This window comes from Thunnus thynnus, chromosome 8 (assembly GCF_963924715.1).
Source record: "Thunnus thynnus chromosome 8, fThuThy2.1, whole genome shotgun sequence".
NCBI classification, from domain to species: domain Eukaryota; kingdom Metazoa; phylum Chordata; class Actinopteri; order Scombriformes; family Scombridae; genus Thunnus; species Thunnus thynnus.
In genome coordinates this window covers 24,224,800-24,243,279 of record NC_089524.1, presented here as the reverse complement: position 1 = coordinate 24,243,279, position 18,480 = coordinate 24,224,800, and the positions used below count along the sequence as shown (strand labels likewise).

At 39.8% G+C, this 18,480-nt stretch overlaps 1 protein-coding gene and 1 long non-coding RNA gene across 2 annotated transcripts in view; one reads left to right on the top strand and one right to left on the bottom strand.

Annotated features, from left to right (window-relative positions):
* Window positions 1–575: 575 nt before the first annotated feature.
* Window positions 576–6,109, bottom strand: tmem161a (transmembrane protein 161A). Its single transcript, XM_067597340.1, has 11 exons — window positions 5,985–6,109; window positions 5,327–5,430; window positions 5,157–5,240; window positions 4,852–4,943; window positions 4,580–4,736; window positions 4,087–4,302; window positions 3,857–4,000; window positions 3,626–3,739; window positions 3,353–3,527; window positions 3,048–3,144; window positions 576–2,116 (listed from the first exon to the last, which is right to left on the bottom strand). The coding sequence occupies exons 1-11, from the start codon at window positions 5,985–5,987 to the stop codon at window positions 1,812–1,814; spliced, it is 1,491 nt and encodes a 496-aa protein (XP_067453441.1). The 5' UTR covers window positions 5,988–6,109; the 3' UTR covers window positions 576–1,811.
* Window positions 6,110–18,201: 12,092 nt separating this feature from the next.
* The window catches only part of LOC137188010 (uncharacterized), a 38,859-nt gene continuing 38,580 nt past the window's right edge, over window positions 18,202–18,480 (top strand). The window contains exon 1 of the long non-coding RNA XR_010929315.1: window positions 18,202–18,480. This exon is cut by the window's right edge and continues 247 nt beyond it. This is a non-coding gene — a long non-coding RNA (uncharacterized lncRNA).

The following is an 18,480-nucleotide window of genomic DNA, read 5'->3' as shown; positions in this document are numbered from 1 at the left end:
AGAGAGCGACGTGGCCGCCCCTCCCTGAATTGGAGAACCTTTGTGGCTTTTGATTGGACGTGGAAGTCAAATGATATCACCAATAAATCATGTCAGCTCTCAGACAAAAAGCCTCTCCAGTCTCGCTCTGGTGAAAGGTCACGTTCCTTGACTGTTGTTACACAACTGGCATGTAAAGCTGAATGTTGTGATAATGTCATAAAGCTTATAAATCTTCTTTCAATGTTTTTACACTGCACTGACTAATGGATGTTTTGTGCAGTTTAAATGAAATAAATTGGAGGAAGTCCAAATAATACAACACTTCCTGTAGCCAAGTTGAGCACGTATATTTCTTCCCAGACTCTTGAGGGGCACCAGGTTCATAGTAATTATCAGTGATTAAAGAATGATCTTTTCAGGAGGTTGGGGTCAGAGTTCAGGACTCAGCACAGCGGCGAGACACTATTGTCATGCACAATGTCTTTTGTCAATTGGAGCACCGATTTCTAAAAGAAATTGTTTTATCGATGGTATCTCCCACACTCCTCGGCAGAAAAACTGAAGGAACTGGGAACTTTAAAATGACATGAGACTGAAAATAATACATATTTTATTAAGCCACATAAACAAAAACGTTCAGGTTACAGCCAAAAGTTTGCACACCATGCATTCAGAAAATCTCAAAAAGCAACATTTTCATGTTAACTTCACAGTATTATATCAGAGCATTCATTTCAAATACGCTACCTAAAAACAAACAAATAAAACAAAACACACAAAAATCTAAAAGTACAGAAATGTACAGTTTACAGCATCTGTATCATTTCTAAATAACAAAAGTTATTTGAGGCAATGCATCATAAATAAATAAATAAAATACACTCACGCAAGACTGATTAGGCTTTGATTGATCATACATGTATATTACTGATTGGCGATAAGACAGCAAAAAACTAAAAACGCATGTTGCAAATTAAGACACTGCAACTAAAAACGTTGCCAGTGAATAGTGTTTGGAAATTTAAAAAAAAACAAAAAACAAAACAGAAGTGTTTGGAGCGTTAACTTCATCTATTTAACAGAGTGAGACCAATCCTCGTTCCACATACACACACACAAAAAAAAAAAAAAAAAGGGAGAAGGGAGACTTTAAAATTTATTCAAAATCCCTGAGCTCCCAGGCACTTAGGAATTCTGACGGAAACTCTTTCTGATAATAACGACAGCTTTCAGACACTAGTACACTGCCACAAACACAGCTGTGAATGATTCACAGTCAGTTGGCTGGATCTGAGCTTCACGACTTCCTTTCAATCAAAATGTTACAGCAGAAAAACTGAAAAAAACAAACAAAAAAACAAACAAAACATTTAGCACTCTTGAATCGGTTCCTTAAGGGTGACAAAGAGTCCCTTTCAAAAATAAAAAGTCTTATCAACACAGGGATAAAGTACTAATAATAATACTAGTACTATCCTGGTATGAATTAAACATCTTAACTGCAGCATTTAACAATGTTCTATGAAGAACTATTCAGGTAACACTGGTATAGATACATTTGAAAGGTTGCAGAAAAAAAGGTTCTGCTGAAGTAGGTGGAAGATGACCTGTTGTCTCTGTACATGTGTGTTATTGATACCAGAAGCCTGCTGGTCACTAACAGCCATAAGGTGGCCAATATTGCAACAGACAGTGCCCATCAACTGTCCGCTCTCAACACACCTTTATCAAAACTTCTGGTGGGGCACTCTGTCTGCAGTTGTGTGTTTTAATGAAATCTCAGCTCAGTTGTCTGAATGCGTCCTGTGCAGCCCCAGCGCACTCCTCAGTTAGTTGTTCATGAGGTACTGGTGGAAGTAGATGCCAAACAGAGAGCTGATCACCTGGCAGGCAGCCACCCACCAGGTGAGGAAGGCGAAGAAGCCTCGGAAGAAGAGCGGAGTGAGGACGGACCGCAGTGCTGTGAAGGTCTCTGACAGGTGGGCTACTGTGGCCTGGATGTCCTCCTCCATATCCTCCATCCCCTCCTCATCTTCATCCAGACTGCCGGGCAACACGGGTGCCGCTGTGGGCACCAGCAACGCTGGTGTCACTCCGGGGGTCTCCTCTGCGCCCGCCCCCCAGGAGAAGTCCCCTGGAAGTTCAGAAAAGATCAGTCAGTATTAGGGCTGCAACTAACAATTATTTTCATTATCCATTAATCTGTTAATTGTTTTCTTGATTAATCGATTAGTCGTTTGGTCTATAAAATGACAGAAAATGGTGAAGAATGTCAATCCCTGTTTATGTATATGGTGCCATGATGTGATAAAGCTTTATTCAATGAGTGATGTCAGTCTGTAGTGTGCTCTGATTGGTCCACATGGGTCAACCAATGTATTTAAGATGGTCTCTCCTTTTGTCTTGTAAAATAACCTGATGAAGGTCTGTGTACTGAAACGTTGTTCCCAATAAATCTTCTTTAATTGCAAGTGAAGAGGACAGTGTGCGGGAGTTCTGTGTTTTACTTTAGTAATCTCTATTTCCCAAAAAGCCCAAGATACAACCTGAAATGTCATGTTTTGTCCCAAGTGACAACCATAACCCAAAGATATGCAGTTTTCTATGAGAAACCAGAAAATATTCACATTTAAGAAGCTGGAACAAGAGAATTTGGGGATTTTTTTCTTTCAAAATGACTCAAAGTTATTAATCAATTATCAAAAATAGTTGGGGATCCATTTTCTCTCCATTGACTTATCGACTAATCGTTTCAGCTTTAGTCAATATTTATATTCACCAGTGAACTTGGAGGAAAAACTAAGAAGACAGGCTTTTAAAAGATTGTTATGAATGACTCACACTAAACCTTGATATATAATACATATATTCTAGATAGATTATTTTTTAATGTAACTGTACTGTCAAATAGCTCAAATATGACATTAGGATATCTACATTTGGACAAATAAAGATTCAGGGTTCAAATCCTGATAAAGTTAATCATCATGAATTAAATGTTTGTTTTGTGGATTTTTCTTTTACCGCAGTGGTTGTGAAGGTGGTTGTGAAGGTGTTCTACTTACCGAGTGCCTTGAGGGCCAGTGTGGAGAAGAGGACGAGCAGAATAGGAATCAGATATTGGAGAGTAACTACAGTCAGGTAGCAAAACACACGTGTGACCTGAAAAACAACACGTTACATGAACTTTACTCTCCACCTGCAGTTGTAGAGTTTTTGCTCTGCTATTGTCAAGAAAAGCTTCTGAAAATTTTCTGAATTCAAAAAAGGTTGAACAGAACTTCAACTCTTCTGTTTTTAGTTATTTATGGCACAAAAGGAGGAAAATAAAAATCACTGTATGATATATAAAACAAATAGTGTATCTGACCTTTCTCTGAATGTCAATGGCAGCGATACGTCCTGCCTCCTTCTTCATCTGCTCCACCCACTTCTGAGCCAGGTTGAGGTAGGCCTGCATGTGGTAGCGGGTCAGTGCGAGCCGCAGCACGCACAGAAGCACGATGATCCAAAGACGCACGCTGTCAAATACTGCACTGGGTACTCTGCAAGAGCAAGATTATCAGAAGATCAGCAAAAATCAGGACCCATCGTTTCGTGACAGATATTTCATAAAACGAGCAAATCCAGTATGTGCACTTACAGTGTGACAGAGGTCTTTCCCATGGGTGCGTTTGCCAGGAAGTCCCTTGCAATAGGTTTCACCCACAGAACCAAAACAATTACTGGAGAAAGGAAACTCATGTGCAGCAGAATCCTGCAGGAAACAATAAGGACATCTGAGCGAGCCAATCACTGCTGATGTTATGTTTTTAATAATAACATATGGACTAATGTACATTGTTTTCTGCCGTGTAAATGTATCAGCTCTTACTGGATGAATGGACGACCTGAGTTCATCTGTACCGCATCGAGATGAGTCTGAGCAAGTCGCAGTCCGGGGAAGGCCAGGAGAGAACCGATGTAAGCGCAGAGAGCAGCCAGACCGAGCTTCACTGTCAGCTTGGTCACTGGGATTCTGAAATGAGTCAAATACAAAATCAATTCGTTGTAAATTAACCTTTTCCTTTTACACAACAAAGCACTATGAAGACGGATACTTACGACCACTCAGCATAGCCATGCTGTTTGGCAAAGATCTCCATGTTGTCGAAGAGGTTGGAAAACCCAGACTCCAAGCCAAACTCCAGGTAGTCCTCTCTGACCACCAGCACCAGCATGGCCACCAGCAGAGACAGAAAGCCAAAGGCGAGGCACACCGAGCGCTCGCCGCCCTCTTCGGAGCGAAAGTAGTGGCTCATCAGAGTGTGAAGGGTCTTTCTGAGGGTTGCAGGTTAAATGAAAACAACTGAAATGGAAAACTTAATGCATTCATTAGTCCAGTCCAAGAGTCTCCATCTTTTTAGTGACACTATTTTATCTTATCTTTAAAATATCAAATTTATTTTTTAATAGATTTTTTTTACCACTAGGCCTACATAATGATAATAGGATGTTACAATTTTGTAACTGTGACTAGACCCTCCATAACCTTTGGGATTTGATTATGTTTTTTAGGAATATTCAATCAATACAGACTTTACAGTTAGAAGGATACAGACTGAAGAGAACGGTCAAGACACACCAGATGGCTCCAATATTAACTTCTTTGCTGGCATCCACCACACTGTAGTAACACTCGGTGAAGAGGAAGACACCAGACGCATAGACTGCAAAATCTACCAGCCACTGGTACTCCAGGAAAAACCGCAGCACTGAGAGCGGACACAAGAGGAAAAAAATATTACTTGTGCGTCAACAGCTGAGCTTGAGCAGTGTTTGTACTTTCACAATGTTACAGTTGTGTAGATAGAGCAGTGTTTGTTTTACCAAGGGCATCCATGGCGTTGATTGGAGCTTGATCCAGGTGAAGGTCGATGTCTTTGGGCACAGTGAGAGGCTTGCTCTCCCCGTTCTGTCTCCTAGAAAATAACACGTCAACACACAACACAAATATACTTCTGAGTATTACAGTCCAATGATTTTTAAACTGCAGTAGTCAACATTTTGCTCAGAAATAACACATTCACTCCAGAGAGTGCAAATATATGTAAATTATATACAGTATTATCTAACTACTGCTACGACATGACTCTTTCCTGCAGTGTTAGTGACCCTTCCCCCCTGATTCCCACCTGTCTCTCCTGTTCTGTTTGGGCATCTGCTTCCCTGCCAGCGCACACAGCTCTCCTTCTGACGGGTGTTTGAACCGGAACAGACTGGAAGGAACAACAGGCACATGTCTTCAAACAGTGCACAGCACGCTAAATGTGTATTATTACCTGACAGAAGTGGGTGACAGTACCTGCCATTACAAAGGAGCCAGCGTGCAAATGAGTAATGTGGAGCCATCCTCTGCATAATGCTGGCAGCCAGCAAACTGACCACCAGCTGAATTCCCATCAACGCCTGCAGGACAAACACACACACACGTTAAAGCATTAGATCCAACTCTGAAACTTCATCTCTGTGCATGAAAATGAAGAGCTAACATCACATGTGTCTAAGTATCAGATATTGAGAGTAGGAGCGCTCTCCCTACAACCGTGACAACCAAGACAGTATTTTCTGTAGACTCAGCATACAAGACCCCAGAAAGCTTCAAGAAGAGGTCATTCAAAGGTAGTTGAATTAGTTCACATATCACAGGCTGCGGAAGCTAAGTCACATACCATGCTAAACAGCTAACAGCAGCAAGAGATACAGTTCAAAAAGGTTAAACATAGAGTGTGTTGAAAGCCACTGCAAAATGAATGAAAGTTAGCAAATGGCTATCGTGCTAAATTTAGCCAAACTTCAGCAGCTGTCGGTCCTGCTGCAAAACCTGAGCTAGCTAGTTAGCATTAGCAACTAGTAGTCTCATAGTGACCGATATTAGCAAAAAGAGCATGCTAGCGAACTTTACAGCACGCTGATAAGACTGGTAATAAAATGCCAAAAATACAGGATGTGACTTGAGTTACCATGTCTTCTTCTGAAAGGTGTAGTTGTACAGACAAGCTGCCGTAGCTTCTTCACATGCAGCAGAGTCCTGACAGCTGAACCCACCGACATGTGAAACTAACTGCAGGTCCCGGATGTACGCGTTGCCTTCAGGTTCTCCTTGAAAGCTGCGTAAGTTGTAACTTCGACATCAACCGCTATAACTTCTACAACTCAGTACCTTCATTAGCGTGAGTGAACTACTGTACTGTTATTGAAGTGCCTTTCCATTCAAAAATGTGTTTTTCATTTTGTAACTTCAGTTGGATGTTTGAACTTCACTGTGCAGAATGATGTATGGGCAGAGTTTGACACTAAAATACTGTTTTCACGTTCATCTGCTGGAGGGGGAAAGTTTCTCTGTGTTCACCTAAAAATCGAGTTTAAGGGGTGGGCTTATGAACATGATTTGTGACATCACAACTGGTTTGGAAGCCAATCCTGGTTCAATATTCAATTTACACAAGTATGATGTGGAAACTTGACATCTCTAGTGCACATACACCATGTTGTAATGATACATCTGTTTGATGCTAAGCAAGGGCACATCGTCAGTGATGTATCCTGAGGTCACTGGGTGTTTCGGGTCTTTCAAACATCAGACAGCCTCACTCAGGCGACCCAGCTGAGGTTCATCAAGCCTCAGCTTGTGCCCTAGTAGCATTCTCCCATGGATCCGCTCTCTTGATCCAGAGCCACCTGGAGGCTTTCTCAGCAGCCTCCATGTTGTTGTAGATGGCCCTCCTCCTCCTCTCTCCTGTGATGCTCAGCAAAGTAAAAGCCCTGCAGACGGGCTGTCCTCTAAAGCCTCTGCACCCTCCTTCCACAGGCAAGCACCTTGCCTTCCAGCCTTGTCTGGGGCAGTCGCATGGATGTATTATAAGATCTTTTAATATGTCCATGATATACACTGAGAATTGACTTTACAGTGATGTAGGAGACATCTTGTGTCCAGCAGTTAAACTTTTGAAATAAATAATATTTACAGATTCTGTTTTTTCTTCTGATTTTTAATGAGGGAGAAGGGGGAGATGTCATTTTAAGAATTTCTAATTAGGTGATTGAATTTTTTGAGGAAAAACCACATCAGACACAAAATATTATTCAAAGTAGTATATTTTTATATGTCCTAAAACATGTCTGGAGAGGACCTTTAAGTACATTTTTGAGTTACTCATGTTTCACTTGACTGTTTTATTTAATGCTTCTCTTAATGACAAACTGGTTTATTTCACTTTGAAAACACAACGCTAGATGAACTGTTAAACTGCACCATATGACGCAGTAAGAAAGAAACACCTGAACCACCTGCTTTCAGGGTAACACATAGGCCTGATAATTTAAAGATCCCCTCCAGACATGTTTTATGATGTATATAAAATACTCTATTTTGAATAATAATTTTGTCTGATATTTCCCCCCCCCCAAAAGTTCAATTATCTTGTTATAATCTTAAAATGACATCTACTCCTTCTCCCTCATAAAAAATTTAGAAACTCTGAATATGCAAATACTTTTCATTTCCAAAGTTTTGCTGCTGGGCACAAGATGTCTCCTACTTCACTGTAAAGTCCATTCTCAGCGTTTGTGTACTGGAGGCTTCAAGTTTCCACATCACACCTGTCTAAGTTGAACATTGGAGCAGGATTGGCTCCAAACTAGTTATGATGTCAAAAGTCATGCTCATAGGCCCGCCCCTTAAAATCAGATTTTCAGTGAGCACAGAGAAACTTTCCACTTTCAGCAGATGAATGTGAAAACAGCCTTGTATTGTCAAACTCTGCACAAACATCATTCTGCACAGCGAAGCTCAAACATCCAACTGTAGGTACAAGAAGAAATATACATCTTTGAGTGGAGGGAGACTTTAACTTTTCCAATAGAGACCTCAAATTGATTTGTGTTACATTTGAAACTTACTGCTAATCAACTTTTACTGAAGTATATAATAGTTTTTCTTCTCTAACAACTTTGTGCCTGTGTAACTTGCTTTTGATTGAGAATATTAACAATGTTGGTCTTTAGGACGTTGTTTTTGTATTTTACAAATCAAGTGGCGCAGTGAAAGTACTTTGGCCACGCTATTTGAGGTTTAACAACTTTACCGAAAACATTTAAACATCTTTATTAGACATTTGGACATCTCGTAAATGAGCACAACAATGAGTGACATCACTCACGCACAGCAGTACTTCATACTTGTTCATGAAGGCACCAGAGCAGCCACAGAGGAAGAAGAGCAATCATTCATATTGGCTTTAACAAAAAAATATGTATATTATTGAAAATATTATTCAAATATGTTATTATTTCATAACATCACTGTTGGACATTCAAAATATGGATGAAAAATAATGAGCACACCTGTGCTTAATAAAGACATTCTGTTCTAAGAGAAAATGGAAAAATACTAAATATGTAAAAAAGGAAGCCACATGCAGCAGATTTAATTTACCAACATGCTCCCACTCCTCATCTCTAATTAAAATGTAAAATTTTATCCGTCTTAGTTCCTTGTTCTTCCTCAATACCCCTGAACGCCTCTGTTAGATCCTCCTAATGATAATCTCCATGTTTCATGCCTCCACCATCATGTATCTTTAACATTTCATTGGATAAAAACAAACATTATGCAAATTGTGAGGCTTAAAGTCTCAGATATGCTCCTCTTACTCTCTACTTTGGCATTAAACACACAGACACCAAAATAGAGGGAGGGGGAGAGTACTGATGTACTCATGTACTTAAGCAGTGTTTTTCCATTTAGATGGATACAAATAAGGAAACGCCTTATAATATCAGCATGGTTATCTTTAAGCCTGCAGACAAAGTTCATATCTCTGTAATTTATTGATGCATTATGTGGTATATTCTCTGAGCCACAGATTATTATAAGCCATGAGGTGTTTGGGACGTACTGTGGGCACAAGGACAACAGCTCTGGGTGCATCCTCCATGTGTGGTTCGCGTGGTCACTCAGGATGAGAATGATTGTTATTGTCCATGCACACACACACACACACACACACACACACTGGCCTGTACATGCATTATAATATCAGCTCATCCTCTGTAAAGCGGAGGCCCGTATGCCTCCAACAGTGCAAAGTGTTTCCAGCAGCACGCCCTCCAAAGATCTTTTACTAAAACCATTCACGGCATTCAAATCTGTGTTTAGCATGTGTGTTCATGTTATTTGGGTGGTCTGCCAAGTTGATTGAATTCCCACTTTCTGCTAATTGGTGGCACCCCTTCTGCTGAAGATGTGTCTGATCCTTTGCCCCGTGAATTTGCGCACAAGAGCATGACGTTTCAATGAGAGCTGTGAATTTGATCAAATGGAGCTTTGTGCGATGAAGCAACGGCATCTCTGGTGGCCATCTATGCACCACCGGGCAGGCATCTGTAAACATAAATCACATGAAATTAATTGTTCAGCTCAATATGAAACTCTGTGGTGGTTGTTTGATATCTGTGAGTCCTGTTGATGCAACTGCAGTCCGGTGAGGCAATTAGTTTATGAGATTCTGAGCAGGGGGGAAATGGAGAGATCGTGTTTTGATTAGAATTTCACCTTTGCAACTTCTGCTGCTGCTGAAGATAAAATATACACAGTAAGTATGGACTGATATGATGAACTAAAGCATGTATGGCCTCTTTTGTGCAATATAGAGCAAGATGTGTTGTATTTTATTGCCATAACATCATTCTAACATCATCTAACGTGTTCTTTTTTAATGCCAAAATTTGCCATTGGTCCCAAACAGATAAAAATACACTAAAATGACTAAAACATTCTGTACGTTCGCCCCAACATCTCAGACATTAAAATGTCAGTCACACTGTGAGAAGAAATGTCTGTGTCTGGGTGGAAAAACACTTCCATCATTATCATCTTTGACACAAATGCTAATCCCTCAGCCATGTTAGCCATCTGTGGCTGAAGTGGCAGGGCAGAAATTACTGAAGAAAATGGACACAAATAAAATGCTAATTCACCACAGGCTACAAGTGGCTCCCCTCCCTCCGCTCAGCTCGGGGGGCCTCTCGGTTCCCACACCACTTCTCTGTGTCTCTCCCAGGGTGCTGCTGGGATACCGGCGGCTGCTTCTGAGCCCGCAGCAGGGAAGGCGGCCCTCCCATTGGTTCGTCTTTGTTTGCCCCCATGCATGGTATTCATCAGATGATTTGAATATATGCAAATGTTGCAATGGTGCCCCGTCAAAGGAAACACCCACCACTGTCGTTCCTTCTCCCCCCACCCTCTCTCTCTCTCTCTCGTCTCCCTTCATTTTCCCCGCTCTTTTCCCTTTTTGTCTCTTTCCTAACTGCTGCCTCCTCTGCAGTGTGGGGGAGAGCTGTGGGAACCTGCTATGGAGGCCCAGATCTGCTTTGTCACAGGGATTTACTTAAAAGAGGAGTGAGACTCATGACTGTGAATTACCAGACACAGACATATATCATAAGGAAGGTTGTAAGAAAGGGCCTGTAAACACTTGATCTCTCCTCAATGTCTGCACTGTACACAGTCAACCCAAGAATGATACATGTCAGATATGGTGATGCCAGATGGATGCATCTCTTTTTTTTCTTTCTAACCAAGCAAATAGCATGTGTCAATAATGTGTTTAGGCTAGATGTATCACTAATTACTTTCAATTCAAGGTAAGTGTTTACTAGACTGTGTGTAGATACACTCCAAGTTTCTACTGTAAAAAATGCAATAACCACAATAGTAAAGTCTCATTTTGTGTTGATTCAAGCCATATTAAAACCTGTAGCTGCGCATGGAAAGACCTTAACAGAAGGACAAATACAGATCAGACTATTTAATTTTTTTTCTACACTTAGTTTTGAGATTTACATTTTTTTTGTGGTGATGCTACATCTGCAGATAGAGTTCTCTTACTTACTCAATTGAGCTATTAGAGCTGTGAATTTCTAAAATAAACCAAAATGTCCTTTGCAGAAGATGCACACACACACACACACACACACACACACACACACTAAAACTATACCTTTTACCCCTTTGTGTCTTATATACAAATGCAGCCTTTAAGCCTCATATCTGCATATTCACTGACTGTATGTGGCTCATCTGTTTTTTTAAATTTTTTTATCTGTTTTCAGATTCAGACAGAGGAGAATTAGCTCAGCCTGGTTTTGCTGTGAGATGTTAAGCTGTTACTTTGGCTTGTCCTCACACAGATTCTGGATTTGGACGACATGAATCATTGCACGCTTATACTGTAATTACGCAAATGTACGCTGGTAATTCTGTGTCACAGTGCTTGCGTTGCTGGTAGCATAGATGATCCCATTGATGGTCGACTGGCCAGCATGCACGGTTGGGCACTATACATGCACACACACACACACACACACACACACACACACACACACACACACACACACACATACAACTTAGATAATGTATATTGTACTCTGTATTGTACTCTCTGTGTCAAATGAGGATGTATTTGCGTAAACTGTCATCTACACTAAAATGACAAAATATTAGAGCCATATTCCTGACATTTACTTGCAGATTCTTTCACACATTTCTGGAATCTCTTACTCATTTGTCCCAGATCTTAGAATATCTAAATAATCAATTTTCATTTAAATATCTGTGACTGATTTAGATTTAATAATCTACAGGAGATGATGGCTTTACCTGGAGTCATATCATCGTTATACTCTATTTAAAAAAATGGACGTTCTTCATATTTTGTCTGCTTACAGGAGAAGATTTTTTGATAACAGGCCGCACTGAAGTGTAAAAAAGCTTCTCACCAGTACTGAATTTGCAATGCCACTTTATTATTATTTTTCAGAAAGAAAGAACACCTGATTGGAAATCATTTTACAGTTTTGAAACGAATATACAGGCTACATATCTTTACATATTCATTTATCTTAAGTCCAAGCTGAAAATCTATTTCACTCCAAATATTTTCATTTTTAGTGGACAGTCTTAAACATAGGTGAACACGCGAGGACAGTTCTCATGTATTCTCTCGTAATTTCTACAGAAAGCCGTGTCAGTGAAGTGTTTTTTATTGAGATTTGGGAAATTAATAGCTTATAATTGATCCACCAAGTTCACATTTTAAACTGCATGGGTTTGGAGGCCTACAGTCGATCCTCCCCCAATGCATTTGCTCCGTGCATTAACGTGTTTTGAATGACAATCGTGCGCACTGGCGCTGCGCTTGAACTTGACCGGCGGAATTGCCTGGGAAAAGAGGCGCGACTTTGGCCCTTTGCTCCTCTCCTTTATGGAGTGGAGGCTGTTAAGACTGATGTCAGCGCTCATTAGCATAAACTTCAGCCTGTTTCCAATTAAACCAGGAAAGCAGCAAGAAACCAGTCTGTTTTCACATGGCGGGGAATGAACCAACATCTCTTCCTCTTCCTCTCTCCCCCGAGCATCAGAAGAAGCTGCTACAATGTAAGTTGATGAGTTTTCTAGATTTCTTGATGGTGAATGATACTATTTAATTAATTTTTGTCATCCATCTCACATTTTTTTTGTGTGTGATTGAAAGCACAGTGTGGTTTATAACTGGCAACTTGGTCAATTTCTTCAAATACCTTCTGTTTTCATTCATTTTGGATGAACAAACGAGTCTCTTCTGCATCTGTCTTGATGTTGGAGTGATGATAGACACACATGACACCTGCAGTTTGCCTCTGTATTCCACCTGTAGGCCTAAAAACTGTATGGCCCAAGATCTTCTACATACTTCATTACTCTGAAGGTTTGAGTGTCTTTCTGATCTTACTTAAAATTTGCCTGATTCCTTATTGATGCAGTGAGGTGCTGCTCCCTTGAAAGCCTTTGCATTAAGCCAATTGGTCATTTCTGCTGAGTGCATCTGCAGTATACTTCATCCATACTGTGTTCTGCAGGGTCTTGCCAGCTTAATGCATGAAGCTGTAAGTGCCTGTCACACTGTTACTGGAAGGCTGACCATTAAGATTTGATTTGACTCAGATTCTCCTAACTGGCTTGTTTGAGAAGTGACTCCCTAAAGTGCTGTTTTTTGGGGAGTAAAATTACTATTGAGGTAATGAGAAAACAATGTATTTATTGTAGTATTTGTTGCCATTTTTATAAACTGTCTAGTATAGTTTAAGCATTTTATATCAGTGAAGGATTCTCTCATATCTCTGCTATGTCGGTTGCAGCTGAAGCAGCATGTAGTGACCAAGAATACCAATAGGACTTTACATTCTTGTAAACATAAACAGATCTATAATGTTGCACCAGTAGCATAAATATATTATGGCAACAGATGAGAGAGAACTCTGCGAGTTTCAGCAGGCACCCAAAATGTTGCTTTATTTTTTCTTCTGACAGTAATCAAGATGAAATTACACAAATTTGAATTTTCCGAGCATCTTTCCCAGATATTAGGATATCAAGGTGTAGAATCATACTTATTTCAATAATTCACCTTTGTGGAATTTTGCTAATAGCTCACATAAGTTAATATTAATCTATATTTATTTGGATTTGAGTGTTTAAAAGCTTTGTAATAGCACCTGCGTGTACAAGGAACCTCCAACATCCCAAAACAACTTATAACAATTAACTTCTATAAGCTGCTAATATGGGGGCATGACAGAGGGAAGGACAAATATTTGCTCCTTGTTGGTTTTCATGTGTGACCTCTGACACCTGATGTCCCTCATGTCAGGTCAAGCCTCTTTGAAGAGTGGCCATTACAATTCCCAGAAGTGGCCACTTGAATCGGTCAGTTATTAACAATTGAACCGAGCAGGGCTCAGTCTGGTCATGCATGATGACATAACAGTCATACACATTTGACAGAAATGAATGAATGTCAGGAGAAGGTGGATGATGCAGTTTGAAGGAGAATTAGGATTGGATTATTTTCTGCCTGAGTGGTGTGTGTGTGTGTGTGAATGTGGGGTTATATGGTTAACTGGTTGATTCAAATACATATGAAAATAGATACAACTTTACTGTCATTGCACACAATAAGTACCAGTATGACAAAGAAGAGTTTAGACCATACAAGATAGTGATGACAGTAGCAAAAATGCATATGTATAGTAAAGATATATAAAAATACACATAGAATGATTAATAGACCAAAGGGGTAATTAACATGAAGAAAAAGATGTTTAACTGGGATAAATATAAAATAAACAAAACAATATACAAAATGTAAAGCAGCAGGTCAGTATGTGACCATGATATGTATGAACTAATAAATATGTTAAACACAGTATAAACAGTAAGCACAGTGTAAAAGACACAATATTGAATATAGTCAGAGTTCAATAATGATGTGATTTATGTCTGAGAAAAAAAGTCATTCACACTATTTGTTTTCATAAAATATATATATATATAAATTTTAGATATTAGAAGACAATTTTTTTCAGGAATTTAAAAACTGAGGAATTTCTTGAAAGTATTTTTGCCACATCAATTTAATAGCAATGAACACACTCAACATTATTCTCTATTAGTGGCGATAATAAATAAATAAAAGGTCAAGAAGGAAAGAAATTCGATGTATTTTGAAGGTCTTAAAAGACAACAGCAGTGCTGCTTCATCTCAAAGCAAAAATCAAACAACGACAACAAATGTAAGTTACAGTAAATGATGAAACACAGTTAATGAACCATGATGCTCTTTATTCAGTAAATGAGCTCGTTTGCGTTTCGGAACTAAACTGGACATTTTACTGACTTTTCAATGTCCAGAAGATTCTTAAAATTCTTATTTCTAATGTATTTCATAGACTCGTGTATTTCTAACACATTATGTGTTTTTTATATAATCTAAGCTGAATTCTAAAGAAACAATTTCAAGTACAGTATAGGCCTGTTATTTATTTATTTATTATTGCTGCAAAATAAATATTACAACTTCCAGTGAATCATCTAGTTATACTCTCCTCCCAAACCCAATATCTGATTAGGTTATTTATTTATCTACGATACAGAATAACCTAATTATTAATTAATAGGTTAAATTAGCGCCAAATTATAATGAGATGAAGACGTACAAATAAAAATATAACTAATTCAGTTTTTTTTTAATAACCCAGAATTTAATTACACAATATAACTGAGCAACAGCCTGAATCAGTTCACTATAATTTCAGTTTTTAACTTAAACACAGAATCTTTGTGAATCATTGTTCATACAGATTTACAACCTTTAAGGAATTCAACAGCTGCTCGTGTCTCGTGTATTCTTCTACTTCTCATAAACAGGAACGTCCTTCATCTGGAGCCAAAAACACATAAAAAACACAACAACTCCCGCGTTATTATTATTATCATTATTATTATTATTTTATTTTATTTATTTATTTATTTATTCTATAAAAGCAAAACATCCAGTTATATTATTATCCTGTATATTCTATATATGATTTCCCTGCTTTGTCAGAGACTGACAGCCTGCTGTTAGTGGATGACTGCAGGTTTAAAGATTACACTGTCTCCTGCTTCTCCTGTTGTAATATGTATGTGCGTTATTTATGAGGGGAGAATCACGTTTTCATCAACAAATTTATACGAATTAAACGTTGTCTGTCCCGCATCATCATCATGTAGGCCTACTGTGTTATTATTTAATACAAGCATTATGCAATAGGGATTTTAATTGAGCATTTGATGATCAGTTAGTATATACACTCCTCCTAAAATGACCAATTTCATCTGCATTTCTTAGTTAGAATTAGCAAATATTAGGCCTGCTGCTTCCTCCATCGCTACACCGTTACTGTATCTGCAGCTTTGGAGGGTTTTAATACATTCGGTCGCCTCAATTTTGGAGGCTGTATATGTATTATATCTGCTGCTGTGAGGTTATGTGCCGTTTTATGCAGTTTATGGATATGCTGTGGATTTAGGCCAGCCAAACCCCTTTACAGGCCCTGAGCTCCAGTGCTGCTTTCCAGCCAATAGGTGTCACTGTTTAGCTCGAATAGTCATGAACTCTGCTCAGATGTTTGATGGTCATATTGGGCTGTAACATGTTTTTTTGAGATCAGGAGTTTCTAGAAGACGCCAAATATTTTGGTCTTTCTTTTCTGGATGTTCAGTCCTTTTGTTAAAATGTTCTAAGTCAAACTCAAACTCGCTTCTCATTGCTGTCTGGACATGCAGGCCTTAATAAGCCCACACCGTTCGTTTACGAGGCTCTACAGTGTGTATATACAGGCTAGTGTGAAGGTATAATAGGATAATGCTCATATTTAAAGACCCAGACTCACAAATACCTGGTTACTAATTTAAATCTCCAGCTCAGTGCGCACAGATGACCTAAATAATCCAAGATACAAGCAGATAATCTTATTTTTGAGATCTTATTTTTATCAGTAGATGTAATCTTTGTCTTAATCATCCTCATCTTGCTTCCCAACATATTGAACTTTAAACATGTTTGTTCAGTTTTAATAGCTTATTGCTAGGAATTCCATAAATGTATTTAATTCCATGTGTCAGTCTTCTCTCTACAGTATCTTAATGCAGTAATAATAATAATAATAATAATAATAATAATAATAATAATAATAATAATAATGCTTATTGTTATTTATGAGAGGAGATTGAAGCCTGAGAGAAGCTGTGACCTATTTAATTTTGGCTGCTCTGTTAGTCTTCATCATTATGATCATTGTACCAAGTGATAAATAAAATTGTTGCTCTTTAGATATATTTATATATATTTTTTAATCATGGTCCAGCTTTCACTCAGTGCTGCTAAACTGGCATTTGGGCACATACACACACAAACACACACACACACACACACACACACACACACACACACACACACACACACACACACACACACACACCATCTAAATAAAACACACACATGCAATACGCAATGAAATACACACACCAAGAGGAAATTGTGGTTTGGAAATTCAAAATATTGAAGACAAAATGTTTTATTTCTTCTCAAAAATACTGCGACAAAATAAAGATATCAGCGGTCATAAAGTTGACCTGTGTGACAAATGTGTCTTGCTGAGACCCCACGAGCGAGCATCTACGTGTTAGAAACCGTGAATCCCGCTCGTATTGGACAACATATTTGGAATAATCTATCCCTGCGCCTGACGTCAGCACGCAAACAGTTAGGCTACGTTAATTTCAAGGGATAGTTTTGTTTCACGCAGCGTTAACACCCCGCTGTGAGCTTCGACTGTCTGTATTTCGCCTTATTTCGCGTAATACAGTAGTTTTTTAATTTTTTTTACTGTGTGCTACGGTTGACATTTGACACGAGTGTCCACCGTGCGCTCCGTTACGCACAGAGAGGAAGGAGACGTCGCACCACGTAAAGCAACGTGACCCGCAGGAGCTCCGGGGAAGCATCTGCTCTCCCTGGCGCTGCTGAGGCTGCGGCAACAGCATCACTCACACTCTCTCTCACACACACTGACACACACACACCGCTACTGCTGCGTGCTGCTCTTTGATCGTCTCCATCTCTGTTAAATCGTTTCACTTTTACGCGTTTCTCCCGCAGTCCGCCTGTAAACATACACGGAACTACAACATTGAAATCTACAGCCGTTCCTGCCGGTTAATGGCTCGGTGTAGCTCGGTGCTCCTGCAAAAGCTGTTGTACACAGGTGCTTCAGTCAAGCAAGGTGCAGGTTTTGAGATCACTGCTTAGTGGAGGTCCCTCTCCTCTCCTTCTCTAAACTCTCTGTCCAGGACTTCTCTGTGCGGCTGACTGTGAGGAGACAAGGGGGAGGATGGAGTGCAGGCGCAGGGGATGAAGAGTGTTGGTATCTTCTTATAGCACATTTGAGATCACAGCCTGTGCCAAGCAACATGCTTCTATCTATGATTTGCCTTAACATCATGTGGCGTCGAGCAAAAAATCTTTTCGGTGCGTTCTCTCCGCCTCCTCCCGGTGAATCCAAGTTTTGGGTCTGCTGCATCTCTCTCTCTCTCTCGCTCTCTCTCTCTCTCTTCCAAAGATCCTCATGTGCCTTCCTCCACCCCTCTCACGCGCTCTCCCACCACGCTCACCACATCTATCTAATGGTGCACAAAAAAAAAAAAAAGATGTTGGATGCAACTAAAGAGGGAGACGCGTCATTCAAACAGAACAATGGACACCAGTTCACAGTGGTCAACGCATAAACGATGCGAGAAGTGGGGTTTTTTTGGGTTTCTGTACACGTCGTCCACAGCAGCCGGTGTGTGTGTGTGTGTGTGCGTATATGTGTGTGTGCGGGAGAGGGAGGGAGAGGGAGGGAGAGAGAGAGTGAGAGAGAGAGAGAGAGAGAGAGAGAGAGCGAGAGAGAGAGAGAGAGAGAGAGAGAGAGAGAGAGAGGACCAGCGACGCAGCAACTCCGCGCACACTGTCATCCGAGGCTGGTGAGGGGATGCGGGATGCGGGAGCGGATGCTGGCAGCAGGATCTCCTCGGCCTTGGCTTGTTTCTGGTCAGTG

Bases quoted from the DNA above. Each gene is read 5' to 3' on its own strand.
- tmem161a (XM_067597340.1), bottom strand. The intron at 5,241-5,326 runs GTACTGTCACCC...TGTTCCTTCCAG, and splicing joins TGGCTCCTTTGTAATGGCAG to TCTGTTCCGGTTCAAACACC. The intron at 3,528-3,625 runs GTAAGTGCACAT...TTGCTCTTGCAG, and splicing joins GGAAAGACCTCTGTCACACT to AGTACCCAGTGCAGTATTTG.